Consider the following 27,595-nt stretch of genomic DNA (forward strand, 5'->3'; position numbering starts at 1 on the left):
AGATGGCGCCTTCTTTCGCAGGCATGTCCGGCAGGAAACTGTCGCTGGCCGTATCGACCATTGCCACTATGGGTTTCTTGCTGTTCGGTTATGATCAGGGTGTCATGTCGGGTATCATCAATGCCACCGACTTCGACGACGTCTTTACTGCGGCCAAGAATGACAGCGTCATGCAGGCCTTGATTACTGCCGTTTATGAGGCCGGATGTTTGTTCGGTGCTATGTTTGCTCTATTCACTGCCGATCGGCTTGGTCGTCGTCGCATGGTCATGCTTGGTGCTACCATCATGATCATCGGTGTTTTGATTCAGGTTACCTCCTTCCCCGGTCATATCCCTTTGCTGCAATTTATGTTCGGTCGTGTTATTACCGGTATTGGTAACGGCATGAACACCTCAACTATCCCTACCTACCAGGCTGAGTGCTCGCGTACCAGCAACCGTGGTCTGCTGATCTGTATCGAGGGTGGTATCATCGCCATTGGTACGTGTATCGCCTACTGGATCGACTTTGGTGCCTCTTACGGTCCTCCCGGCCTCACCTGGCGTTTCCCTATTGCCTTCCAGATCGTCTTCGGTCTCATCATCGTCATCGGCATGTACTTCTTGCCCGACTCCCCTCGTTACCTTATTTCCCGTGGCAAGGTTCACGAGGGTGAGTACGCACTCGCTGCCCTTGCTGGCTTGGAGATTGAGGACGAGGAAACCCAGCTCCAGAAGCAGCTCGTTATGGAGTCTATCGAAGCCGCTGGTGTCGCTGAGGGCGCTGGCTACCGTGATCTCCTCACTGGCGGTCGTACTCAGCACTTCCGTCGCATGCTCATCGGATCCTCTTCCCAGATCGCCCAGCAGCTGTCTGGTTGCAACGCTGTTATCTACTACTTGCCTGTACTGATGGAGGACTCGCTGAACATGGATACATTCATGTCCGACATTCTTTCCGGTGTTAATATGATTGTCTACGCCCTGTTCGCCACCTTCTCCTGGTTCTTCATTGAGAAGATCGGTCGCCGCAAGCTCTTCCTCGGTGGTATGACCGGCCAGATGATCGCCATGATCATCGTCTTCGCCTGCTTGATTCCTGGAACCACCGGCCCCGCCAAGGGTGCGGTCTTCGGTCTCTTCTTATACATGGCTGTCTTCGGTGCCACGATGCTCCCTCTGCCATGGCTGTACCCCGCCGAGATCTCGCCCATCCGCACTCGTGCCAAGGCCAACGCTGTCTCCACCTGCTCCAACTGGCTGTTCAACTTCACCGTCGTCATGATCACTCCCGTTTTGATCTCTAACATCGGTTGGGGAACTTACCTCTTCTTCGCTGCTTGGAACGCCGTCTTCATCCCCGTTATGTACTTCTTCTACCCCGAGACCGCTGGTCGCAGCCTTGAGGAGATTGACATTATTTTCGCCAAGGGCTACTGCGAGAAGATCAGCTACGTCAAGGCTGCTCGTGAGCTGCCCAGGCTCACTGATGCTCAGGTTGAGGAGAAGGCACTTGAGTACGGCTTCGGTGATCTCGGTCACCCTGAGGACCTTGAGAAGGGTAACCCCAACTCCAGTTCCGACGAGAACCATGAGGAGGAGGTCCGCACTGCCACTATCAACGAGGACTAGATTCTCCTTATCGAATCATCTGGATGACAGCTCTGTGCGTTGGCTTTGCCATTGCACTAACCGATGTGCATATTAGATTGCTATCCCATGACAGGCGATTGCTTGTTTTGTTTGTTTTTACTTTGATCATGTTTCAGATCACCTGGAGCCCCATCTTTATACCCATTGTTTGCTTTTCTAAGTACAGTAATGAGTTCATGTCCATGTCTGGGTTTACTGGTTTATTTCGGTCGGGCATGGGATTTTCATGATGTCATGTATATGTGCTGCTAAGATATAGATTTACGATTCAAATATTTATTTCTGTTCAAACAAATACCAAACCTGTCAATAGTATTCCATCCCTGCATATGTCAAGTGAGTCATAACTTGCGTCAAAAATGACTTGCATAAACGCGTAAGGAGTGACCAAATTCAGGTCGGCTGATCCCGCCTGGTCCCCAGGTTGCCTTCCAAGGTTTCCAACACGAACTCTGACTGGAACTTTCCTTTGTTTATTCACATCTCTCATTTCATATTTCAATCAAATATCATAAATCTACGCGAATATCTTATTTCTCCCATATCTCCTATCTACTACATATCTGAATTTAGACCATGCTCACAATCACCCGCCCCCACTTCAACCCCGCGCCATGAGCTCCTCCCTCGAGGCTAAAATCGTCGTCTTAGGCGCACAAGGTACATACCCCACCAAATCACACGCTAAAGCAAACTAACAACTCCTAGGAGTCGGGAAAACCTCCCTCGTCCACCGCTACGTCCGCAACGCCTTCAACCCAGGCACAATAACCTCAACCGTCGGCGCCTCGTTCGTAACAAAACGCGTCCTTGACACAACATCCGACACCACAGTCCGTCTCCAAATCTGGGACACAGCAGGCCAGGAACGATTCCGCAGTATCTCGCGACTTTATTACCGTGGCGCACACGCGTGCCTCCTCTGCTATGACATCACCGATGAAAACTCCTTTGAGGAAATGGCCGGCTGGCTCCGCGAGTTGAGAAAGAATCTCGGATCAGAAAGCGACGACGATACCCCGCCGCTGGTGATTCATGTTGTTGGAACGAAGTCGGATATCGTTGCGGTGGAGCCTTCCAAAAGGCGTGTCCCGTTCGAGCGAACGATCGCATACGTGGCTGAGCAACTGTATCCGTCGCACGCGTCGACACCACCACCAACAGCTGGGGGGTTAGGGATGGGACTCGGATTCGGTGGTGGGGTGTTTGGCTCGAATGCGAATACGGCTGGAAGTGTGGGGAGTGCAGCGGGGATGTCGACTGGTGCCTTGCAGAGTCCGGATAGTAAGCGCAGCTCGGCATTTTGGGGGCAGGAGATTGGGTGGGACTGTTGTCATGAGATCTCGGCGAAGGATGGGGAGGGGATTGAGGAGGTTTTTCGTGTTATTACGCGGAAGTTGGTGGAGCAGCGGAATAAGCGTGATGCTGATGCTTTGAGTGCGATGTCCGGTCTTGGACTTCCTAGTCCTTTTACGCCGAGTGTGGATGGGACGGGCAGTTTTCGGCTTGGATATGGGGATAAACGGAGGAGTTGGTTGGGGCTTCCTACGCCTACTCCTGGGGAGGCGGAGGAAGTGCAGGTTATGGAGGAGGCGAGACGACGGGGCCGGTGCTGCTGATATGATATGCTTTATCTCTGTGTCTTTTTCTCTTCTTTTGGGTTGGTTGGTTTGTTTTTGATATCCTAGGGGCTTTTTTTTGCATTTGCATGCAGGCGTTTGATTTACTTGTATGTGATTCATACAGCCTAATATAGGCATGTTCGTGATTTTTCGGTCTGATACAGAGACCAGATCGAGGATATGCAGTTCTTAATCAATGATATACGATGCTTGACGATTTCCAATGTTTACAGTAGTCAGTCGAGTCATGTATCCACACTTCCAGAATGACGTGTAGTATGGAGCAGCATCGATCCCATGGTCCTCTTATGGATCCGTCACAACCTGTGGGCCTAGTGGAGTATAGTAGATTGTAAATCTGGGGTAACCTGCCACTTAGAGCATGAATATCAGAGTAGATGCATGTCTAGGCTTATTGGAATTCGCCCTGGGTGCAGCTGCAACCCCTCACCTAGGCACGCTTCTTATTCTGACGAACACACACTCATTTATGAAAGACGATGACGTTCGCCACCTCTAGCACACTGGGCGTCGTATTCCTTTGTTTATGATATAGTTTATAAGGCAAGACCTGCATGCAGTACATTCTACCAGGTATCTCTAGTCTATATAAATAGCCACCACAGCCGGTTCCACTCACCATGTTGTCAGCGATCTCGGTTGCACCAACAAGAAAGATATATAGAAAATTGCTCGGAATACTGCCAAGGTGCGTGGTCGGGTTGGAAATCTCCATGTCTACATAGCTCTGGCACGAGGCTAGAGGGAATGACCGACACAATCTGCTCAATTACAATGTCGACTAACATAAGTCCACCAGAATTCGATATTTCATCAGGCTTATACGAGGCTTGGCGTCTTGGCGTCAACTATTAGTACTAAATTCCAGTATGCTCTTGTTCTGCTTGATAATCTTGCGACTGATAATGTCTTCTATTCTTATTTGATATTTGATTGGTGATTGACTGCGGTCAGGGTCTAAAAACGCATGGTCTAAGCTCAGGGATCGGATTATCTCCCGCATTTAAAATTGCATTTCATTTAGTTTATTCTCTACCACCCACCCGAAGCCTATTGCCCCTGAAATCGAGTTCCACAGGCGTTCAGACTCATGATCTTATGGAAGATCTATGATCGGACAATTCCGGTAATGTCTCCCCCTCGCATCACCTGACATCAGCGTACAGTACACTGAATGTAGCATTCCCCCTTGCGGTCCTCCCCAGGTAGAAGCAGAACATCTACAATCCAAGTACCGACCGTAATTACAGAGAGCGTTTAATAAGATTTGATTAAAATTCATCTTTGTATTCTGTCCCGCTTAGACCACCTAATCTGCCTGGCCCCGCCGATCGCAGTGTCTGGGCTTGTTAATGGAGGGCTTGCTCAGGGGGCGCAATAATGGATCGACAGAGAGGGATGTATTGGCGGGTCTCTTTTGTATGTGATGGTCGTATTGAGGGTACTTGAAAGGTACTTGATGTAAAGAAAGAACCAATCATAAAGACGCTAGATTGGTGGTTCCTTCCTTGGAGTCCATTCGCTGCTTCCGTTGAATTTTATTTCCTCATTCTTCTGATCTTCGTGCTTTCACTTCTCTTACTTCTTACTTCTTACTTGCTTTGTCTAATCCTGGTATTTACCATCACACTCGTTTCTTTGGTGTTTTGTGCCGACGCCCACTTCACTTCCGCTACTCCGCATGAGGATCCGCCAAGCCCGTCCCTGAGATTCGTCTTTTCCCCTCGATCCGTGGACCTGTCTCGGAGGAAAAAAAAATAAACTTCTTCTTCCCCCTATCACTTCCCCTTCACTATTCACAGCTTGCGCTTTCATGGTCTGAGATGAGGCTCTCAATTCGTGTCGGATTGGCCACCGCGCTGATCATTCTCGCGCTCGTCCTGATCGACCGTCAACTCCACACTGCTGGCCCGGCCCCCCAATCGTTCTGGCACTTCGATACTACATCCTTCCAAGCTTCATTACGTCCGCCGAAATCCTTGCAGGATAGTATTCACAGGAAATGGGGGAGTGGTTCCGAGAAAACACTGGGTTTGAGTTACCAGACCACGCCGATCGAGGTTCCTGATTCGGGTGTTATTGTCATGGGCAAACTGCGCGAGGAGAATACCGCTTGGGTCTCCGCAGAAATCGCTGAGTATGTGCTCAACGTTTTATCCTGCTCTTCCGTCATATCCAATCCCCATCTGTGGTTGTATTTCTCCCGTTCAGGGGAATTCCAACGGCCTAAGTTACAGTGGAACCGCAAAAATACTGACGCGAATTCTCCCCAGATGGCGCAATTACATCTATACCGTCGACGACACGAATGCCCCTGTACACACACCCAAGAACAAGGGCCGCGAGGCATTACCTTATCTCCAATATATTGTTGATCATTATGAGGACCTTCCCCCCGTCATCATCTTCCTGCACAGTCACCGCGACGGCTGGCCCGCCGCCTGGCACACCGACACCATGGATTACAGCAATGTGGACTCGGTGCGGGCCCTCCAGCGCGACTTTGTCTTGCAGGAAGGATTCGTGAATCTCCGCTGCCAATTGTCGCCTGGTTGCCCCGCCGAGATGCAGCCGTTCCGTAGTCCCCCGAAACAAGGCGACACTGGTGAGAGACATTATGCGGATGCCTGGAAGGAGTTGTTCGGGAACACCAACGTTCCCCAGACCATCGCCGCACCATGCTGCTCGCAATTTGCCGTCTCCAAGGAGCAGGTCCTCATGCGCCCGCTATCCGACTATAAACGCATGTACAATTGGGTGCTCAACAATGATCTGTCAGACGAGGTGACCTCCAACATCATGGAGTACTCATGGCATATTATTTTCGGCAAGGACCCAGTTTTGTAAGTCGCTCCACAATTAATTTATTAGTCCATTTCACTGACCAATCCTAGCTGCCCCGATGTCTTTCAATGCTACGCCGATGTTTACGGCGAGGAAGTCTACGGATTTTAATTCACGCCCCCTGTTCACCCTTCCTACCTTTCTACTTCTTCCTCCTCCTTTATTTTCTATTCTCTTTTACTTTTTCTTCACCCCCTCTGTATTATTCTTGGGAGGATTACATGGTCAGGAAATGACGAACCGCGCCAACGCACATCTTACGACTTGCTTCACTGTCCATTTATTCGGGAGCAATGTACATGGAGTTTGAGACCGGCGATCGCGTCAATGCATAGCTCAAAGATCGCATTTAATCCATTGAGGATACGTTATGCATATATTACCAGCAAATAAATTATGATTCACCAGACTTCACCATAACCCCCCTCCCCTCGTCCCACCGATAAACAGGTCCACTCCCAACATTATAATGATAATAATTATTCGTCCCTGCAGGCACAACCGCCTTTCGAAAGGTGATATTAATCCGTCCCCGCACCGCATCCCCCGCTCGTCCCCTTCGTTTCGGTATACTATGCAACCAATGGGACTGTGTATCACCCCGCATGACAACCATATCGCCCGAAGCGAGCGGCATTTTGATCTGCTGTTGCATCTGCCCATGTGATGGTGCAACCCAATGTTGAGAATTGGTCGTACCAGCTGTTTGACTCGGCTTCGTTGCTGTACCACCACTATCCGAAACATCCATATTTCTCATCCCACCAGTCCTAATGCCAATGCTACCACACTTGGCAGTTGGAGGGGGAGGTTTATGCTTCATCACAAATTCCCTCTCTCCGCCCAACGACAACGATGCAATATTCGGCTGATCACCCAGGAACCGTTCATCATCCGAGTGAAACGATATACTATCCTCTCCACTGGCGTAGTAATTCACCAAACAGAAATTATATCTCGCACCCGTTGCCGCTTCAACCCGCTGCCGTAAAACATCGAGACACGCAGGGATAGGTCGCGGATCGTATTGATATTGTCTCGCAGATACAGGTGCTTTCGTTTGCGCATTGATCAGCTTTAGCTCGTGCTCGTGCCCGTGTAAACTTTTCTCATCCTTGTCCTTGGAATCTGGACAACCTGTCCTCACAAAGCGTGCCGTATCATCAACCCCGAATACAGTGGTAAATCGGGGCGTGTTGACGGAGGTTTCGACTCCGCCTCTTTTTATGGAGTATTGTACTCGGTAGAAGGGGAGTTCGCGGCGGAGGAATTTGAAGAGCTCGTTTGCTGTTTGTCGGGAGAGATAAGGTTGGAAATATAGCAGGTCGAGGTGGGGTTGGTTGGTTATGTTTTGTGGTTCTCGGGCTGGTGTACCGTGTACTACCCCGACGTCGATATGGGAGGGGAGTTGTGGGATTGGAATTGGGTATGTTGGGTGAGTGCTTGGTTCGACATTGTCCTGTGCTAGGTCGGGTTGGGGTTCAAATTGTGCTTGAGATTGTGATTGACGCGCCGAGTCGTCGATTTTGATCCGCTTCTCGGTTGACGGCGGGGAGACTGGTTTAAAGAAGGATTCGAGGGTTCGTTTTGCCATGGCGCGTGAATTGGTGGAAATCTGTGGACGCGTTGGACGAGAAATAAGGTGGGTGATGTCATGCCGTGCGGGTCTGCTGTGATCCGATCCCGTGGTCCTGATTTGATTTCGTTTCCTATGTTCCGCCCAGTCGACCACAAGCATTGGCGTGCACAGGTTTAGCGCGTAAATTAAAACCATACCGACCAAGGATATAACACAAGCACAAGCCATCAAAAATAAGCGTGATGTTTTAGTGACTGAGGCTAATATCGCATGATTGCCAGTAGAGCGAGTTGGCTGCCCCCAACGGGAATTTGCAGCAGTAGGGTTTGAAGTGAGCCGAAGCCGAATCCATCAATGAGTAAGCTATTGAACTCACTGTACTTATTCCACCATTGCATATATTGACAGGGAATGTATAGAAGGCCAATAGTCAAGCTTGTGGATCTCTTAAAGCTGCCAAGACTTGATAAGTCTAGAAGTCATCTTCATCCATTACACTTGACATATCTTTCAGGGTCCGGTGAACTGACAACTTCCTCTCTCTTTCATTGAGGAATCGTGCGTTTTCTGGGTGAATCTGAGAGAAATGTCCAAAGAAGAATTGAATAAGCAACGGTGACTCCTCCGAGTATAAGGAAAAGTATTTTCTACGTAGCCAGAGCAGAGTGAATATGCCCAATGCCGTAGCTGATGAGACCTCCAAAGATATTGGCAATACAATTCCCTGCGAACCAAATACCTTGACGTAGGGGCTGTCCATCACGCCTATAGAACATTCCCACGATGAGAGCGAATCCCGGTGCCACAACAGCTTCAGCAGCACCGAGTCAAAATCGAACTGTCATGATTCTGCGAAGTTGTGACATGCCCCGTGGCACATCAGGATAGCACCCCATATCGAGACGGTTCCAGCAAGGTATTTGCCCAAGGGAAGTCTGATAACGAGCCAGGAACTCAGTCATGTCCAGGCAAGGTATCCAAAGTAGAAGATGGAGGAGGTCCAGCTGTACTGCGATCCGTGGAGATTCAGGTCTCGCGTCAAACCCAGTTGCGAGGAGAAATTAAGCGTTAACTTGTCAAGAAGTTGCAGCATATAGCAGGTACACATGACTGGCATGAGGGTAAGATCCATTTTTCGCAGGAGTTCCGGATTTTCCTGTGGTGTGGGCTGGAATTCCACAATATCGTCGAGTTGGATTTCCGAATTTCGTTGCTTTTGCTCTGATGTTTCTATCTTCGCCATTTGTTTAGTATGTCAAAAATGGTATCAAGTTCAAAAAAGGTTCATAGCAAGGTGTTATAACATTCCATATTTGCATCACATATCAGAAACGCGGTAGCTTTATAACATCTCGAAGATTACTTTCCTTTCGCGCTCATCCCCTTGATCTAATGGGGTTGTAAGCAGACAAACCTTGTTCATCTTGTTCAAACCACAATTCGGCTCCATACTGGTCGTAAAACGCGCGGAAAAAACCTTGGTTTGGTTGTGAGCTGCTCTGCCAAAGAGATTAAATTTGGTAGAATCAGGTTGGAGAATGCTTGTTGCCGATTGGCTGATGTTATCTGGACTATAAGTACGAAAGAAGTTTACATTGTGGGATTCCTTCGGTTTCCGTGCTGCCTATTGGCTAGCTCGATGGAGCCCTTAAGATTTTCAAATAGTATGTGATTGGGCCATGAGTCCCCCAAATCGTCCAATCGGCATTGAGCAGTGGACCATCTATGGGAATGGACTTGTAGCACTCCAACTCATCGGGACAAAGCATAAGTATTTAAGGTCCTTGTCGAACGGCCCAAGGAGGTGTTTTTAACTATTCAGTACATTACCTTGTTCAAATTTCTTCGAATTCACTTTCAACCGACGGGAAAAATGGCACCCTCCGAGGAAGTCAAGGCCGGCATTGATGACTTTGCCGAAAAGTCATCCAGGATGCTTGGGGAGGTAAACAGAAAGGTGAAAGTTCCCCTGCAGGATAAATATCAAACCAGAACTTAACTTTTTTAGATCTGGGAAAATCCCGAGTTGGCTTACGAAGAACATATTGCACACGATACAATGTGCGCAGCTCTCGAAGCTAACGGATTTGAAGTAATACGCCATGCACATGGACTTGACACTTCCTTCGAAGCCACCTTTGGATCTGGTGGTCGCTTGATGGTATTTTGTGCCGAGTACGATGCTTTGCCTGACATTGGCCATGCATGTGGACATAATCTCATTGGCGTCGCAAGCTTGACGGCTTTTCTGGCCTTAGCCTCTGTTCTGAAGGCGACCGGCCAGCCCGGAAGAATTCGGCTTCTGGGCACACCTGCTGAGGAACATGGTGGCGGAAAGCTCGATCTGCTCAAGGCAGGCGCTTTTGAAGGAGTGGATGCCGCCTTAATGTCGTACGTATTCAGCCGTTGCCGAGCAGTATAACAACTTATTTTGTGATATCGGATGCTAACACTTGATAGCCATCCAATGCCCCATCATTACTATCACGAAAAGCATGGTGCCGTTGGGGCTGCTGGTGCTCGCCTTGTTGCAAAACAGTCAAAGCTCGCCGAGTACAAAGGGAGAACTGCTCATCCAGCCGCCAATCCATGGGATGGCATCAATGCACTGGACGCGGTTGTTGCCGGATACAACAATGTCTCTCTACTACGGCAGCAGATGCATCCAACCCAACGGGTGCATTGCGCTATCGTCGATGCCCCTAAAAGAACCAACATCATAGCTGGTGAAACGGCTATTGCGTGGCAGTGTCGTTCCCCCAAAATGAGTGACTTGCAAACGTTAACGCAAAGGCTCTGTTCATGCTTGCATGCTGGAGCTTTAGCCACTGGATGCGAATTAGACTTGAAAGAGTGAGTTCTTCGCAACTTATTTGATCCACTTTTCAGTCTAACCGAGATGTAGCGAAACTGCCTATTCTGATCTTCTGATCAATGACACATTGTGCGGACTGTATCAAGACCACATGGCCGGTTACTCTCAAACTGTAATGAAAACGGATCCGGAATACATTCAGGCCTCTACAGACTTCGGTAAGTGTTGATCCATCCTTGCTCCTGGCTTCCTATCATTCTTTCTATTTCAAGGTCTAGCAATTACTGATACTTAAAATACATCAGGCGATGTGAGCTATGCAGTTCCTGCGATCCATGCAATGTTTTGTATCCCAGTCAAGGAAAAGGGCGTCGTCACCCATCACTGGTCTTTCACTGAAGCTGCAGGCAGTGATGTTGCGTTCCAAATTTGCCTGACGGTTGGAAAGTGCCTGGCCCTATGTGCGTGGGACTTGTTGTCAGACGATAGCAAATACGAGGCTGCTGTGGCAGACTGGAAAATTGCAAGGCGCGAATAGGTATTTTCTACCTAGGGAATAGGTTGAATCAATTTCAAGAAATGATCGTTATTATTCAGCCACCCGACGTTGGATTCTGGATCATGCACCAAGCGAAGCATATCCCCTGCCCACTTGCATGTATTCCACCTTTCGCCCAGGTCCTTTAAGCTTTCGTATGCCCAATCTTGATGGATCCAATCCTTTCCTTCCAGGCCAGCTATCAGTGAATACCAGGCAAATCCCAAAGTCGGATCAACGGGGTACCACTTGTGGATAGTGTAGCAGATGTCAAATAGCTCAGATAGAGCCTGGTCATGGCTCTCCACGGGGACAACACGATAGCGAAACAGGCGATGAATCAGGAGAATGTTACAATAATAGCCCGCTAAACCCTCGCAAAGAGTTATAAAAGCTCGACATCCATTGAAATTTCTGGGTGAAGTCTTTCGTAGTTCAATTAAATCACTGTACGCCTAAATGAAAAGTCAGAAGGGTCAATTCAAAACGTTTGGAGTTGTGGTAAGGATACGCCCCATACCTTTCCGATGATGTTTATTTCTCTCCACAGAACCTCCAGCTCAGATTCCACGGGCTCCCCCGGATGGTATCGTTGAAAAAGCCGCCAAATACGATATCTAAAAAGATAGTCTTCGTGAATGAGTTGCAACGGGCGGTAATTTTCCAAGTCATCTTGATGCTGCTCGGCTGGATATCGCTCTCCGTGTATAAAAAGGTAGGAGTGACGAGCATATCTGAATAAACTCTGCAGCTGCGTTTCCCCTCCGTGCATATGAAGGTAATCCATCAGTTCAAAGGAGAGATTTCCACGAATGCAACTTGACTCAATGTACCTAAAGGGCGGATTAGTTGCTTGACAACCAAGATGTTTGTATGGTGTGTGAGTCTTACAAAATCCATAGCAAAATTTGAGCGCAGAAAGGTGTAAAAGAGGGATGTGTTGTTAGATCAATCGAAATATTTGATCCATGTTCAGCAGCTTGAAAGAATAAGTCCAGACACGCAAAAAGGCACTGGTTGTGGGACTGTAGATGGGAGGTGGATGATAAAAACCTCCATTCATAAGTGATGACCAAAAATAGAGCACTAAGGACGGCTTCCATATTTTTAGATTCACACGTTAAATTGCTGACGGCATCCGCGATACGTTGTAAGGCTAGACTGTAGTAGAAGTGGCCCTCATCGTGGGACTTCGGTAGCCCAAGGCTTTGGCTCATTTCACTGGCGGACAACGCCATGACCGCGTACATAACAATGGCCTCCTCTGAAGCTTTATTCTGACATATGTACCTGAAATTGCTCCAGGTGTACGCCTTTCCTAGAATCTTTACCAGCGACGACGTGGGAAAGTACTCTAGATAAAGCCTGTCTCGATGCGACAACGGAATGGAGTTGGCGCATTGTAGTGAAGGAGGATAGACATGTGATAAAAGCGAACTCGGCATTTCCAACGTTGAGTCACGATTCAAATAGTGCTGGTCAACATGCCAGTCGTGAAAAGTATCCATGGATCTCCAAGAGTTGTCATTTGCCGTGAGTGTCAAAGTCAAATTGCTGTCTGCAGAAGTAGGATCATCCTGCAAGCTGTAGTCAGAGCTTGAAACTTGAAGCTGCGCACTGAAGTTCATGTCTTGTGTATGGCTGCCAGCTTTGTCCGCAGCATTGAAAACACTGGTTTCGGAAGGTGTTGTGGAATCTTCAGTGGCGTTGCATTGTCTTCGCGATTTCTGGACGTGTATTCGGGAGGTCAAGTCCCATAAGCACTTGATTTTGGCTTTGACGCATCGCCGACACGTGGGGTGATGCTCATCGCATTTGATCTTCCGGCGAAGACAGCTGGCGCAACCTGTATCAGATTAGGTGGTTTTGTTCCGACAGATAAATATGCAACTCTACCTTTCTTGGAACGGTCTTTGTGTCTCGCCATGATGAAAGATCCACACGGTTTGTGCGTGGTGACAACTAGTGAGACTCAAGAGGCCGAAATTGAGATGATGAGTACTAGACGTATCCAATCACTTCCCCGAGTTCCCAGAGCATTAAGTGGAATTCGCGATGAACCCAATCATGAAAGAGATGCAATTTGTTCGTAAGACCCCTTATCTTCCCCCGCACGAATTACTCTTGCTGCAATAGGACTTTAGTTACTTGCCTTGTTACATAATCGCCTAAGGGTCCCACTTGTCCCACTCACCGTCCCACAGCATGGCCCAAACCGGTAATAGGTCCATATTCGTTTTCAACTACCCCCTTTACTATGATCGGAAATGAGTATGGAACAAAAAGTCGTTCCTTCTAAGAGCACCCTGAGTCATCGGATTCTACACATTTACCATCAGCCGTGACAGCCACGCGGCCGCAACCCACGATAGTATCCAAACGGTATGCAATCACGATGACTGTTCGGTCAGCGAACTCGGATTTGATGATGGCTTGTATAAGCTTGTTTATGCCGAGATCCACGATGCATAAAAAGAAGAGCAATCAGCTTGTGGACACAAAAAGAATAATCAAAGAGAGATCATTATATACTGTCCCTGCCGCTAAGCAGCCGACACCAGGAGAGCGCAGGACAGCGAAGAAGAAAAAGTTGGCTTCGATAATACGGTGACATAAATGCTGTGTACCAAGCCGGATCAGGACAAACCCTTTCCCACGAGCACCTAAGAAACTATCACCAGCATCCTGGGGGAAGAGCTCCAGGCCACGGCAGCTACGGATAAGTCCGGCTTGCTCTCTGAGGAACTGGAAGCGATCTCAGAGTGGCGATAACATTCCACCTAACTTCTTAAAATAGGTATAGAAAATTTAGCAAAGTTCGTAATGATAGCTGACGTACAAAAGGGATTCTAGTTCCGAAACCCGATGATTTTCTAAGTGAATGGTCCCACGGCACCGCCACAATGCGGGGCGGCATCGAATATCTAGTAACCGTGGCTATGACAATTGAGCTTTCGAATGATAATGAGATATTCAACTTCGTTTCCGTTGATTACAAAACTTTTCACGAAATGCCAGTTCTCCACGTCGAAAGTTTATCGTATTCAACTTTTTTCAAAAGATTAATTAGCTCGGAAGTCGGAAGAGAACCTCCGAAGAACTCGATAACTACCTGCAGCGGAACAGATGTGGGTTTTTAGTACGGAACACATACCCCGTAATCCGTAGTATGAGGTACGGAGATAACTTCGTAGAACGAGGTATGGAGATAACTTCGTACATAGTGACTGATGACACACGACTCGGGCCCACTTAACTTTCAAACACAAATTCACATCTTGTCAGAATTGCGCCAATACCAAGGTGAGTTGTGAGAATGCCAAAGGCCCAGCCTGCCACAGCAAAGTCTGCCGAAAATATGGGTCATGCACCCTCATGTTTTCTCTGAATAATAATAATGAATCATTCCTCTGGAATAAAACACTATCTTCGACTGGCACTTTAATTTCGGAGATTTGGCTAGGCAGCGGGCGGGCTCTGATGTTTCGGAGGTTCGGTGTCCTGTTCGGCCCGAAACGGGGATTAGTTCACTCGAACGTCTCGAGTAATTAATTTCAGATAGATGGGTATACCCCTCGGCTGATCGGATATGGAATAAACGCGCTTCAAACGCGTAATAATTCTTTCAGAGATGTTTTCAATCTTATTAGTCACAGACCAAAGAAAAGTGATCTCTGTGGGACATTGCCACTCTACGGGTATATATTCAGCACTTCACCACTACAAGTATGTAATGTTTCTAAATTCGCCTTGTTCCTCAGTAACATCCCTCAACTTCAAATCCGATATCCGTCATTCACGATGAATAGGATTGATACCCACTGTCACGTAGTGCCAGATGGCTGGAGAAAAAGTTGCGAAAAATATGGGTGGGGGAAGCCTGATGGCATGCCTGCAATACCCGTAAGTTGATCTGGACGTTCATAACGGAGGTGAAGAGTTGACTAACATCAAAGTAGGCTTGGAGCCCCGAAAGCCATATTGAATTGATGGATAAAATCAACATCTCAAAGTCAATCCTTAGCATCACGTCCCCAGGAACGTACTTGAAAGCCGACGACGACGAACTGGCAAATCAAATTACTCAAGAGACCAATGACGAGATGGCAGAGATCTGCGCCAAGTATCCCAGTCGATTTGGATTTTTTGCTTCCCTCCCGTTACCGGACGTGGAAGGTTCACTGAAGGAGATCGACAGGGCGCTGGATACGCTTGGCGCCGCTGGTTTTGCAATCATGACGAATGCGCATGGCTATTACCCCGGTGATCCCAAATTGGATCCTGTATTTGCAAAGCTGAACGCGCGCAAGGCCGTCATCTTCATGCACCCAACTGAATGCTGTACGCCCGGTCATGCCGACGTGCCTAAACCGTTGGACAAGTACCCAACCCCCATGATGGAATACTTTTTCGATACCACTCGGGCTGTTGTCAATCTTCTTCTTAGCGGAACTGTGACCAAATATCATGACCTGACATTTTTGGTCTCCCATTGCGGTGCGACTATTCCACCACTTGTTGAACGTTTCACTGCATTTGCGACTACTATTCTGGGACAAAAAGATTCACTGTCAAGCACCCAGGTGAAAGAGCTCTTTCGAACGCGATTTTACTTCGACTTGGCAGGCTTCCCGTTCCCTGACTTGATCCAAGGATACTTGACCGTTGGTGATCCTGGCCGTCTGCTGTATGGAAGCGACTATCCATATACACCAGAGAAAGCTACTATCTTCCTGAGTGGAAGAATGGACGAAGGTCTGCAGGAGCTTTTTGACGATGATCTGATTCAAAAAATCTATTCGGGAAACGCACGGGAGATATTGAAACTCTAGCGGGTTGAACCTCGTGTCAAATGTGAAATGATGGATATTTCCTAAATTTCGTGAATAATTCAGGCATGAGAAGATATGCACAAATGGATATGTTATTACAATTAGGCTTTATGATGCTACTTTCAAAAGGGTTGTAGAAGTATTGATTAGCTTGAAATGGCAGGGAATTTTAAATATAGATGGGTGCATATCTCGAAGGTTTTCTATGCGCTTGGACCTGCTCACCCTGTTGCCTAGTGGCTATTTTGGAATAAACCTGTCTGCTTAGGGGAATGCTAAGCAGCTGTGATACAGGTAAATTTAAGTGATTAGAGGAAGTATGTTAAAAGGTTACTTTCCGTATATTTCTATTGTAATGAACAACCTAGCACTAAACCACTTTAAGCTACAACAGCTCTTAAAAATCATCAAGTCACTACCAAACAGGGCATAGTTTCACGTAGAGATGAATGAATCAATCTGTTGAACATAAAATTCAAGATAGAATATATAGATAATAGCAACTATTGAGGTGAGTACTCAATGAACACAACATTTTGAAAGCAACCCTGCATTCTTAGTTCCCGATAGATGCACAATCTCTTGGGGATCAGACGCATTGATATGTCTCATTGCAGACCTTATTTTGAAAAGAAAGTGGGCAAAAGAACATTATTGTGCGGGTAATTTATACTCAAAACCACCACAGAAGACCCTTTGGATTGAACGGGTGGCAGTAATGTCATTGGTTGGATCCCCAGATATCAAAACTAGGTCTGCCCGGCGGCCAGGCTCAATGACACCCCGGTCGTGTAAGCCGAAGAACTTGGCTGGCAAGATAGTAGCCGCCCGCAAGGCCTCCACAGGTGTGAGTCCAGCATCGACAAGGAGCTCTAATTCATGGTGGAAACTATCACCATGAGACACATTTGCAGGAACGCCCTTAACCGTGTTTGCGTCCGTACCGGCAAGGATGGGGACTCCCGCACGGTGCATGTCGCGTACAGATGAGCGAATATTGTCGTATTTTGCACCTGGACGTCTTTGCGCGACCATTTCCATGATTGTCAAAGTCGGGATTGACATGCGTTTTTCATCAACCATACACTGGATGTCTGCAGTGGTCATGGCCTTGTCAGCGGGCGCGTGAGTGAGAAAATCAACTTTCGCCTCCATTGCCATTCTGGTTGCGGCATAGGTGACAGCATGGGCAATGACGAGTTTGTTGTGCTTGTGAGCCGCATGAACTAGGGCGTTGAGCGTCGCTTGGTCGGGACCAGGAATATCGGCAAGTATCTTAATGTAGTCCACCCCATCAGAGATGCGATCAAGAATGAACTGATCCGCGGCCTCTGCGTTATCCACGATCCCAGGAGGGCGATTCGGAATCTTGACATGGTGGCCGTCGGACGAAGTCGCAGATATACCAGCGGTGAGGATATCCGTCAACCCAGGTTTCCCACGAACAGAGTTTAGATGCTCAAGCGAATAGGTGGCCATATCAAACGCGGTGGTGACTCCATACCGGGTCAATCGTTGCAGATTGTCCTCTGTAGTGATATGAACGTGAGAATCAATAAACCCAGGAAGGAGTATACCACCGTTGCCGTCAATTTCACGAGCACCGGTTGCATCATCGCCGATTACGCCTCCGTCAATGACAACCGTCTGAGGCTTGCCCACTCTTTCGCCATCAAATACTCGGACATTGGTGAGCGCAACCTTGGAAGTTGGCGAGACGGACTGATGAGCTCTAGAGGTAGCCATGCCGAGCGTCACAGTAAATGACTATGGAATTTGAAATTATATCGCCAGTTTCAAAGTATTTATACTTTTGTCAATCCTCTTGTACGTCTTCTGTAGAGTTGCCTAAGTCCGTGATCAAGCGGGATCATCGTTGAACTATTCGGTGCTAGTCATCGCCTCCCCCACTATTTCCTCCATCGGGCTTAAGCAAGGGATTCGGAGCTATGAACTCCGATTCCGAGCACCCGCTGTGGGACACCTGAAAGCTTGCGTATGACCTCGGATATATTAGCCCGGAAAGACGTGGGCCCAACGAGTTGGCATGGGCCTAAAGAGTTGTTATAATAAACAGGCAAAGCATTATTCATTCTATGGTATAACAGGATATTCTTATATCATGTTGTCAAAGATGTTAGTCATGTCTATCAATGCCACAAGAAAGGGTCGACTAGTCTTATGAAATTCAGGGTGTCTCAACATCGCCTTCATACGAGTTCATTAATATCTTTCATGTCTACTTGGTTTCTAGGATCTAGCTCGTAAGGGTCTTCTTAGTTTCTATAAACTAGCTTCATGAGAGTCTACTTAGTTTGTAGTGAGCTTCATGAGGTTCAATATAAGCTTCGTGAGGTATGTCTTGAGCTTCGTGATGGTCTACTTGGTTCACAGGCTGCTTCATAAGGGTCTATTTAGTTCGCAGCGTGCTTCTTAAGGGTCCACTTGGTCTATCGGATCTAGCTTCGTGAGGTTTAAAGTGAGCTTCGTGAGGTAGGTTGTGAGATTCGTGATGGTCTACTTGGTTTGCAGCGTGCTTCATAAGGGTCTACTTGCTTTGTAAGATCTAGCTTCGTGAGGTTTGTGTGAACTTCATGAGGTGAGTTGTGAGCTTTGTGAGGCTTGCTGTCAGCTTCATGAGGGTCTACTTGGTTTTTCGTCAGCTTAGTGAGGTTTGTCGTCAGCTTCATGAGGTTTGCCGTCAGCTTCGTGAGGTTTGTCGTCAGCTTCGTGAGGTTTGTCGTCAGCTTCGTGAGGTTTGTCGTCAGCTTCGTGAGGTTTGTCGTCAGCTTCATGAGGGTCTGCTTGGTTTGTAGGATCTAGCTTCGTGAGGTGTGGCTTGAGCTTAGTTAGGAGTCTGCTGTGTCTGTCGTGAGCTTCGCAGGGCTCTCCTTAGAGTTCTACCGTAGGCCTCTGACGTTAGGTTAGATGTATCTAGTACTGTAGTTTGAAAAATTGAAAGCAGGATAAATACAGACTGACGCGATGTGCACAACCTCAGAGTAACAATTGGGGCCAACTCAGCTAGGCGATATCGACCCTCCTTTCCACATCTATCTTCAAAGACAAGATGGTCAATTATTCTGCGGTTATCCCATTGTGAGCGCATCTGCCGTGTCCGAGCAGCGCACTTGATCTAAGTTAATACTTCTATATGTACACAATTAGTATTCGGAGAATCCCACTTGCACCTCGTCCAAAGACCACAACAAATGATCATTATTATCCGGATCTTCAACATCCTTTCCGTTCGGAATAAGCTTATCAACCCCCTTAATCTCCTTCAATCTCAAAGACCCTGACTCAAATTGAGCCATCAAAGCAGCTACCTCCTTGTCATGGGCTTCATTTGCTCCTTTCTCGTACCCTCGAATGGTCAAATACTCCAGGCTATGCGGCAGACAGTCCACTACTCTGATATCTGCTCTTTTCGAATCATCAATCTCCACACCCTGGGCGAAGTACATCAAAAGTCCAATTCCCATACTCAATTCTTTCAATACCACAAAGTCTTTCAAAGAAGCGTTGCGGTCCCAGATCGATGTCATGTATCGGTGCATCTTAACATCACTGTGATCTTCACCTAATTCATCGGGTTCGTATGCTTCAAACTCGAAACCATTGGGGCCATCAATTTCATCCCAGTCGGTAAAAGAGCTCATTGATGTTGATTGACCAGGGTAGGGAGAACTGAATTCGTCGGTATCCATGTCGAGAACTTGCAGCGTTTCTGTGTGTGCTGATAGCCCTTTGATAAAGGTTTTTGGATTGAACGGAGAATGTCCACCGTCTGACGTTGACCTTCCCCCGGTGTTATATTGAATTTCGGTGAGGATCTTGCTTGATTTCATCACACATAAAAGATAGCTTGAGTACAGAGAGGAGTGGCCGATTTTGATTTTGCTGATATTCGAGCTTGCGTCCTCACAGCTCATCTTCCCGTTGTTTTCGTCCCACTCAAGAGCATCAATGCCAATTGAGTCAATGGAGGGAAGTTGATTGAACAACTCGAGGCAGGCAATCAGATCTGTCTGGGCATAGAACCGGTCATCACTGTAATGTTGACTTCTGTTGATCAAATAGACTTCGCGCAGTTTCTGAAGGAAGTGAGTTCCCTTGCGGGAATTGGCATATTGGAAAACTTGAACGAGCGGGAATTCTTTGCTCCATTCCTTCCCTTCTTCAAGCTCGTGATAGTAGTCGAAAGGCTGTGTCATTGCCATGGTCTCAAGATTGGGTGACATAGACACAAGAATGGCGGCAATAGCTTGTGTGATGAAGGTGGGTCTAATGTCGAAGTTCCTAGATACTGTCAGATTACTGTGTCAATCACTAGAAATAGCCCAGGAGAGACTCCTACTGGAAACTACATCCGTCAAAGCCCCTGTTCTGGTATAGTTCGTTTTGCATAAGCATATTGATGATTTTGTCTTCCTTGTCCCCCTGAAAACCAGCATTTTCCACCGCACGTCTGAGAAGACGCATATCGTCTGCGCTCAAATCGCGTTGATACGGAAAACCCGGGTATTCATGCGCACCTTTAGGTCTGTGCACATACTCAATCCGCTTTACAAAGTGACCAAGACAAGGACGCTTAATAATGTTCATGAGCAGCTGGAATGTATCTTCGAGATTGTGTTGATCGTCATTAACACGTATTTGGCGATAAATTTCACGATCGGCATTTTCACACGATTCAAAGCGTGAACCGGATAGCTTGGTTGTATGATCGGAAAAGGAGCGAGACAGAGAATTGAATGACTGGTTGGAGAACCTTTGATGTAGCGCAAGTATTCGAGAGCGTGGAAAGTGCAGCGTAGGGCGCAAACTAAACAGCATTACAACAATGCATACAAGGATAGACAAAATTAGTTTGATACGAGACAATGACATTAGAAATTATCAATCGCATGTTTCAAAATCCCCCTAATGCTTCACATGGTGATCTAGGGACTAGGCGGTGAGAAGCGGCATTATGGACCCTTAACCAGAGTTCTGTCATATTCGGCAAGGGCAGAAATCGCAGATAATTAAGTCCCATCTGTATCAACCCAAGTTGAGTCATGCCCCTAGGCCTTACAGTTTAATTATAACCCTTGACTCTCTTGACTCTCTTGACTCTCATACTCCATGCGTAGGACTTATTTTTCTTGTGCCAGGCTGGTAAAACACATCAAAACTTGCCCAGTCCTAGTACTATATACCACTAGCTTACATGTTCCTTGGGTCCATCTTTTCAAAATGTTAATTCCATTGTACAAGGACCTAAATGTTGGCATGGGATGAAACATCTGGCTCAGAGTATGTGAATGTATGTCGTCATGTCAGCTCGGATTGGCAGTCCTGTCGTAGCTTTGATGTTCCCTCCAAGATTTGGATGATATCGTATTGATTCATTGCTCAAGGTTGCTTCGTCTATATACAGGAATGAATTACAAGCTCAAGGCTAAATCACAAGGTAATAACCTGTGGCGGATTCCTTAAACGCCCCGAGTCCTTATACATACACGCCGCATTAACAAACCATCCACCACCATTATTCTCACCACCCCAGACACGCGCCCAAACGACACCCAGAGCTCCATAAAACACCACCCTTGCCACATCAACCCAGCTTGTCGGATCGAGGAGATCGCGGAAGAATCCCATCAAGGCAAACAAGCGAGTATACTTAGCACGAGAACGACGCGACGCACATAATCGTTCCCAGGCGCGCTGCGCCTCGTCCCAGAAAATCGGTTCGCGGCCAGCAGCGAAATGGACGTGACCGAAGACGTGCAACAACGGGCGGATACGCCAACTTTCGGCAAGAAGGTTGGGACAGCCTATTGAGTAAACTGGGGACATGTCGAGATGGGCTTGAGGTGGGGTGTGGGTGACTAGAATGTCTGTTTCTGGGGGTACGGTGCGAGACCATGCGTCATGGTGAGGCGGGTAAGTGAAGGCGTGTTCGGGGCCGAGGGGAACAATAGCAGGGATTTGAGGAGCGCCATATATGGTCAGAGTGCGGGATCGTGAGTTCAGCGTGGTCGCAGAAGATATGGATTCAGCGGAACTTGACGGGGGCGCAAACTCGAGAGTTACGGCGGAGTGTTGCAGGTAGTGGATGTCGCCCCAATCGATGCGCGACGAGGTGTCGGTGAAATCATCTAACGAGCGGATAGAAGCCGTGGATGCTGAGACGGTGGCGTATCTGTTGGATGGTTCATCCCGATCTTCTTCCAGGCGCGATCGCGTATCGAAGTAGCTGTCATGGTTTCCGCCGATGACGACCTTATGTGGGTGTGGGAGGCTGCGGAGCCAGTTCACGGCGGCTTGGATTTCGCGAACGGAGCCATCTTCAGAAAGATCGCCGGCGTGGATTAAGAGATCTCCATCAGGAACATCAGGCCATTCGAGGGTGTGTGTGTCGGAGATACAGACGACGCGGATCGGATGGGCACTTGGGAGCCGAGGTGGTCCGCGCAGACGGAGAAGGGCCTGGTGGAGTGGATAAAGGAGGGCGACTAGTGGAGAAGAGATGAAATAGTCTGGAATGGAAGGGCGAATAAAAGGATTTGCCATGATTCAAGTCGATGTTAAGGGCAAGTTGTTTACTTTAGATGTTAGGTAAGTGAGTAGTCATCAAGCGGGGAGATCGGAGTCAGTGACATCAGGATATTCATAATGATTGTATGGTGATTGAGACATATAATCAGATTTAACCATTACTTCTGAGACTAGCGAGACAATCTAAAAGGATAACTCTTTTATACGTTTTTAGGCATCCCTAGGTATCGACAGAGACTTTCATATTAAAGTCTCTCCACTGTACTTATACATTCCATAAATCCTGTATATCTTGAGCCCAAGATCAGCCCAGCCACTTACTCCACCATCTCTACTTTACGACTGATCGGCCTTTAATGTCAATATAAAATCCTTGAAATCATCTGATTACATATACTGGTACTCTCAATCCAATATATTCTATGTTCCTGGTCAATGCGACTTTCGCCACATCCGTCCATGCTGCATGCGGAACAAGTCTCATTCACGTTCACATTAAACCATTTCGGGTAGAGTATCTTTGGGCATAAACCTTCGAACTCTCACATATTTCCCCCATTTCTTCTTATCGGTTTAACATCCAACTTGATTCTATCTCGTTGTCCTTTGGGGTTATTCTGCTGTGAAGCGACCGCCCTACACCAAGTTTTGGTTTTCCCGCAACCAACCAACTCGCATCCCGGTGCCCCGCCTCTTCAGCTGTGAACCACACCAACCTCTCTGAATCTCCACATCATGGACGGTGTTGATCTTACAAAGGCTGTATTGAACAAGGGCAAACAAATGGCTGCTGTCGCTGCCTCTGCTGCCAATGGCAATGGCGGCAAGAAGAGGAGAAAGGGGACTGACCTCAAACCCATCGTCACCAATGATGCAAATCCAGCCGCTGATGCGTATGTTTTGTGATTTTGCATTTTTGTTCCCCTCTCTTCCCAACTGACTGCCCCAAACCCATGGGACTTTCTATTTATCGCCTTTTGAAAATTCCTCCGAATTTGACCCCATCGCTAACCCATTTCTCGACTCAGCAGTGGCGCCGCGCCCGCGAACCCCAAAGTTGCCGCTTCATCGTCGCGGTCACCATCTGCCTCATCAGGGGATGAAATCGAAACCACCGCCGAGGAAGAAGATTCCGAAGACTACTGCAAGGGTGGTTATCATCCCGTAGCTGTTGGGGAGACATACAACAATGGTCGCTACGTTGTGGTGCGCAAACTGGGCTGGGGTCATTTCTCCACAGTGTGGCTGTCAAGAGACACCACTACCGGAAAACATGTGGCGTTGAAGGTGGTGCGCTCCGCTGCCCACTACACTGAGACTGCGATCGACGAAATCAAACTTCTCAACCGGATCGTTCAAGCCAAACCCTCCCATCCAGGCCGCAAGCATGTGGTGAGTCTGCTGGATTCGTTTGAACACAGGGGCCCTAACGGCGTTCACGTGTGTATGGTGTTTGAGGTGTTGGGTGAGAACTTGCTTGGTCTGATCAAGCGATGGAACCACCGAGGTATCCCCTTACCCCTCGTAAAGCAGATCACCAAGCAAGTCCTGCTGGGATTGGACTATCTCCACCGAGAGTGCGGCATCATCCATACTGACTTGAAGCCGGAGAATGTGTTGATTGAAATTGGCGACGTGGAGAAGATTGTCGAGGCGCATGTGGCGCAGGAAGAGGCGAAGAAAGAGAATAAAGAGGATAACCGCAACGGGCGGCGGCGGCGACGCACTTTGATCACAGGCAGCCAGCCATTGCCCAGCCCGTTGAATACCAGCTTCAGCAGCTTCGACTTCAAGCACAGCTCTTCTAACTCACACAGTAGCCTAAGCCAGATGGTGAATGAGCCAAGTGAGTGCACCTCAGGTGATCAACCCTGCAGTTTACATACTAATCCTCGCAGCACCGGAGAACCCGTCGATGAAGGAGGCGCTCGGTGTCAAAGACGAGGATGACAAGCAAAAGCAGCGAGAAAAGACAGCGTATGTTACCATTATTCAATTCGAATACAGTGCTAATAAATACAGTGATCTCCTGGAGAGAGAGGTGTCTGGTATCTCCCTGGATAAGAGCTCAACCAAATCCCTCGAGGAAGAGATTGATGCCAGCATCATTTCGGTCAAGATTGCCGATCTGGGCAATGCGTGCTGGGTGGGACATCACTTCACCAACGATATCCAGACACGTCAATACCGATCCCCCGAGGTCATATTGGGCGCAAAGTGGGGCGCAAGTACCGATGTGTGGAGTATGGCGTGCATGGTGAGTACTCTCCTACGTAATCTTTTAAACATGGCTGACTTTCAGACCTTTGAACTTATCACCGGCGACTACCTATTCGACCCGCAATCCGGAACCAAGTACGGTAAAGACGACGACCACATCGCCCAAATTATCGAATTACTCGGCCCATTCCCCAAGTCCATGTGTCTAGCCGGAAAATGGTCACAAGATATCTTCAACCGCAAGGGCGAGCTACGCAATATCCACCGACTCCGCCACTGGGCTCTCCCGGAAGTCCTTCGCGAGAAGTACCACTACACAGTAGAGGATAGCATGCGAACCAGCGAGTTCCTATTACCCATGCTGGATCTTTCACCCGAGAAGCGCGCCAACGCCGGTGGCATGGCCTCACATGAGTGGTTACAGGATACACCTGGTATGGCCGGGATCGATCTAGGAATTGCACCGGGGACTCGGGGTGACGGAATTGACGGCTGGGCAGTGGAGGTCAAACGGCGATGAATTGAATAAATATCCACGCGGGATCGGACTGTTGGCTTTTTTCCCAAGCGTTCTCTTTGTCTTACTTTGTTCTCATCTTGTAAAGGCTGCACCCTAGACGGGACGGTCCATTTAAGATGTTTTGCTGGTTTATTATGTCGGTTGACGATCTTTTTTTCTATGGGATTGATACTGGTTGGTTCTCTGTTATTCTCTTTCCCTTTCCCTTTCCCTTGATTTCCGGTAGTTCGGTGGGGAGGATGGATTGTTTTGCTTCGGTGCGCCGTACTCCTTATACTGTCTTGCCCTGATTCCCGATTCTTCCGATGCGGCTGTCATCCACATAGATTTTGTTTCCCCTTTTCATCTGTTCATTCATGACGCTAGCCCCTACAGATCACGGTGATGGGCTGGATTCATGTCCAGTCTGAGATTCGCGAGTCACCCGCAGAGATCGCAGGTTCTTAAAACCTTATTCAATCGAATGGATGGATGGATCCGACTTGAAAACTTGACATTGATTGATTCGTGTACTGCTCTACTTCGATATGTTATCTAGATTCATTGATGCATGACCATGGTATCTTCCTGCAGCCTGATCTAGCCATTTGTTATTGATTAAATCGACATGGGTAGCTAGAAGTATTGCAATTTTATCCCATATTCCCCGAATAAACTCGGTAATCCCAATGTTGCGGAAGATCTCGCCGCATAATGGACACAACATCAAGGAACTACTAGCTTCTTCTCCGTCTGGTGGAGATCGTGGCTCCGCATATTGTTGTCATTCACAGGGAAAGCACTGGCTTGCACTTCAGATTATGCGGTATCCTCGATTATCCCAGTTACCATTGGAGTGGCCGAGCATCTCCGTTTCGTCGTGCGCGAGCGCGAGGATAAAAGGGAAATGTGTAAACAGCCCAAATCCAACATTAATGGCCACAAACAAGAAGACATGGTTCTTTAGTTTCCATTCAAGAGCCACCCTTTTTTTGCTCGTTCCTTTTTCAAACTTTAATCACAGACTTTCGCAATCCCACTGCAGGTTGTTGAAGTCCCGTTGAATGCTCACATATTTCGTTCATGTAGACCGGGGGATTGTCCAGGTGCATAGACTGAAAGCAGAAAACATCTTTCTCATTTACATCTTCTGTTGGGAACATTTCCCCTGTGTACCAAAACCTCGTTAGATTTTAATGGCAGCCTGTATTGAGGAATACTAACATTGTGATGAAGTCGCACTCAAAATTCTTTGCGTATTCTTTTGTCGAAAACGGACATTTCCTTGTTGAAACGATGGGATTTCGAAGTTGTCCTCGGGGTTTAAACAACCTTAAAGTGGGATTAGTTGGCCTGGAGAAGATTGGAGTGTCTCGCATTAGCTTCCTCTGACTCATTTCTCAAGCCTCGCGCGTTCTCCTCTGTGGGAAGAAGGCCCCCGGGGCATAGTAAATAGTGTCGAATTCTGCACCTATCCACCAGCTCTTTCTTTTGGGTTGACTTGAAAATTGAGAAATCGTCCTTTGCCGAAGGTTTGACGCATTTTGTGAAGGCTATCAAGCTCCTCTAACAAGCTCCTCTCGCAACTCCTGACTTTCCTTCCATGATATCATCGGCTGAAGGCCTGCTTTTTCCTTCATTTGATCAAATTAGAAATGCATCGCTTGACACAGAGCTGGTCTTTCTCACCAAGGTTCAAGGCATCTTGTCAGAAGCTAGGAATGCCGACATGGTCTGTTCCATTCGAGCATCTAGCCCAGGCTATCGTGACGCGAAATCTTAGCTCCTTGTCGATTGTGGCAATGTCTCTTGAGCCTCTTTAATGTGAGACAATCTGGTGTCCATGAATGGTGCCAGGAAGACGAAGGGCGTACCGCTGGTAGTCGGTGCTGCAAAGCCGGAACAGGAACAGACCGCTAATCGGCAGCGGGTATCGGGGGCCCCGCCGCTGGTACGACTGGCCTTCACAAAAATCGATAAGGGTTTGCCAGATCAGGGTAACGTTGATGAAGTCCGAGTTATCAGGGTCAAATTGCTGAAAGAAACGGGCCATGAGGTGTAAGAGCAGGGGTCCCATATCCTTGGAGAATCATCGCTGAGTATGTAGTCCTCGAATGGGTTTTCCCACCTCTTTTTGCAGCCACCTGTTGATATTGAGAAGTGCGTTAAGGTTTTTTCATCGATTCAAAGATGGCTGATGAAGCCATGGTAGAGCGAATGAAGACTAGAGGATAGAATAATGAAAAAGAAATATAAATTTAAATAGAAAATATAATTTAAATAGATGAAGCCTCAATATAAAAATATATGATGTGGTCAAGGAATGGGAGAGGGGTGGCAGAAGGAAAAGAGACGAAGGAGAGATGTCACTCGGGAGGGAAAGACTAATGTCTATTTATGATAGCATTTTAGCAGCCTCAGTCCCAGTGAAACGTAAATACT

The 27,595-nt window shown here is 47.7% G+C and overlaps 13 protein-coding genes across 13 annotated transcripts; 6 read left to right on the plus strand and 7 right to left on the minus strand.

The window, feature by feature from the left end:
• Positions 1 to 2: 2 nt before the first annotated feature.
• N7520_002184 (Sugar transporter STL1) lies at positions 3 to 1,613 on the plus strand (the record flags this gene model as incomplete). The annotated part of the gene is made up of 1 exon (XM_057136119.1): positions 3 to 1,613. The coding sequence occupies one exon, from the start codon at positions 3 to 5 to the stop codon at positions 1,611 to 1,613; it is 1,611 nt and encodes a 536-aa protein (XP_056998805.1).
• Positions 1,614 to 2,248: 635 nt separating this feature from the next.
• Positions 2,249 to 3,253, plus strand: N7520_002185 (Rab family GTPase; the record flags this gene model as incomplete). Its single annotated transcript, XM_057136120.1, has 2 exons — positions 2,249 to 2,294; positions 2,343 to 3,253. The coding sequence occupies 2 exons, from the start codon at positions 2,249 to 2,251 to the stop codon at positions 3,251 to 3,253; spliced, it is 957 nt and encodes a 318-aa protein (XP_056998806.1).
• A 1,847-nt stretch (positions 3,254 to 5,100) lies between these two features.
• On the plus strand, positions 5,101 to 6,232 carry N7520_002186 (DUF3431 domain-containing protein; the record flags this gene model as incomplete). Its single annotated transcript, XM_057136121.1, has 3 exons — positions 5,101 to 5,414; positions 5,551 to 6,120; positions 6,172 to 6,232. The coding sequence occupies 3 exons, from the start codon at positions 5,101 to 5,103 to the stop codon at positions 6,230 to 6,232; spliced, it is 945 nt and encodes a 314-aa protein (XP_056998807.1).
• A 283-nt stretch (positions 6,233 to 6,515) lies between these two features.
• Positions 6,516 to 7,715, minus strand: N7520_002187 (alpha-ketoglutarate-dependent dioxygenase AlkB family protein; the record flags this gene model as incomplete). The annotated part of the gene is made up of 1 exon (XM_057136122.1): positions 6,516 to 7,715. The coding sequence occupies one exon, from the start codon at positions 7,713 to 7,715 to the stop codon at positions 6,516 to 6,518; it is 1,200 nt and encodes a 399-aa protein (XP_056998808.1).
• A 245-nt stretch (positions 7,716 to 7,960) lies between these two features.
• N7520_002188 (MFS transporter) lies at positions 7,961 to 8,596 on the minus strand (the record flags this gene model as incomplete). The annotated part of the gene is made up of 3 exons (XM_057136123.1): positions 7,961 to 8,172; positions 8,199 to 8,538; positions 8,579 to 8,596. 3 exons carry the CDS (start codon positions 8,594 to 8,596, stop codon positions 7,961 to 7,963), a joined length of 570 nt encoding a protein of 189 aa, XP_056998809.1.
• Positions 8,597 to 8,658: 62 nt separating this feature from the next.
• N7520_002189 (uncharacterized protein) lies at positions 8,659 to 8,943 on the minus strand (the record flags this gene model as incomplete). Its single annotated transcript, XM_057136124.1, has 1 exon — positions 8,659 to 8,943. One exon carries the CDS (start codon positions 8,941 to 8,943, stop codon positions 8,659 to 8,661), a length of 285 nt encoding a protein of 94 aa, XP_056998810.1.
• Positions 8,944 to 9,573: 630 nt separating this feature from the next.
• On the plus strand, positions 9,574 to 11,053 carry N7520_002190 (M20 family metallopeptidase; the record flags this gene model as incomplete). Its single annotated transcript, XM_057136125.1, has 5 exons — positions 9,574 to 9,645; positions 9,709 to 10,091; positions 10,161 to 10,553; positions 10,606 to 10,733; positions 10,821 to 11,053. 5 exons carry the CDS (start codon positions 9,574 to 9,576, stop codon positions 11,051 to 11,053), a joined length of 1,209 nt encoding a protein of 402 aa, XP_056998811.1.
• A 3,801-nt stretch (positions 11,054 to 14,854) lies between these two features.
• Positions 14,855 to 15,885, plus strand: N7520_002191 (amidohydrolase family protein; the record flags this gene model as incomplete). The annotated part of the gene is made up of 2 exons (XM_057136126.1): positions 14,855 to 14,956; positions 15,013 to 15,885. 2 exons carry the CDS (start codon positions 14,855 to 14,857, stop codon positions 15,883 to 15,885), a joined length of 975 nt encoding a protein of 324 aa, XP_056998812.1.
• A 651-nt stretch (positions 15,886 to 16,536) lies between these two features.
• On the minus strand, positions 16,537 to 17,631 carry N7520_002192 (amidohydrolase family protein; the record flags this gene model as incomplete). The annotated part of the gene is made up of 1 exon (XM_057136127.1): positions 16,537 to 17,631. One exon carries the CDS (start codon positions 17,629 to 17,631, stop codon positions 16,537 to 16,539), a length of 1,095 nt encoding a protein of 364 aa, XP_056998813.1.
• Positions 17,632 to 19,049: 1,418 nt separating this feature from the next.
• N7520_002193 (uncharacterized protein) lies at positions 19,050 to 20,493 on the minus strand (the record flags this gene model as incomplete). Its single annotated transcript, XM_057136128.1, has 2 exons — positions 19,050 to 20,187; positions 20,246 to 20,493. 2 exons carry the CDS (start codon positions 20,491 to 20,493, stop codon positions 19,050 to 19,052), a joined length of 1,386 nt encoding a protein of 461 aa, XP_056998814.1.
• An 843-nt stretch (positions 20,494 to 21,336) lies between these two features.
• On the minus strand, positions 21,337 to 22,449 carry N7520_002194 (metallophosphatase domain-containing protein; the record flags this gene model as incomplete). The annotated part of the gene is made up of 1 exon (XM_057136129.1): positions 21,337 to 22,449. The coding sequence occupies one exon, from the start codon at positions 22,447 to 22,449 to the stop codon at positions 21,337 to 21,339; it is 1,113 nt and encodes a 370-aa protein (XP_056998815.1).
• Positions 22,450 to 23,078: 629 nt separating this feature from the next.
• Positions 23,079 to 25,174, plus strand: N7520_002195 (serine/threonine-protein kinase; the record flags this gene model as incomplete). The annotated part of the gene is made up of 5 exons (XM_057136130.1): positions 23,079 to 23,327; positions 23,463 to 24,280; positions 24,333 to 24,411; positions 24,457 to 24,691; positions 24,737 to 25,174. The coding sequence occupies exons 1-5, from the start codon at positions 23,170 to 23,172 to the stop codon at positions 25,172 to 25,174; spliced, it is 1,728 nt and encodes a 575-aa protein (XP_056998816.1). The 5' UTR covers positions 23,079 to 23,169.
• Positions 25,175 to 26,972: 1,798 nt separating this feature from the next.
• Positions 26,973 to 27,206, minus strand: N7520_002196 (uncharacterized protein; the record flags this gene model as incomplete). The annotated part of the gene is made up of 1 exon (XM_057136131.1): positions 26,973 to 27,206. The coding sequence occupies one exon, from the start codon at positions 27,204 to 27,206 to the stop codon at positions 26,973 to 26,975; it is 234 nt and encodes a 77-aa protein (XP_056998817.1).
• Between the last annotated feature and the right edge of the window lie 389 nt (positions 27,207 to 27,595).

Source organism: Penicillium odoratum (genome assembly GCF_028828045.1).
Source record: "Penicillium odoratum strain IBT 22623 chromosome Unknown utg000002l_segment0_segment0, whole genome shotgun sequence".
Taxonomy (NCBI): domain Eukaryota; kingdom Fungi; phylum Ascomycota; class Eurotiomycetes; order Eurotiales; family Aspergillaceae; genus Penicillium; species Penicillium odoratum.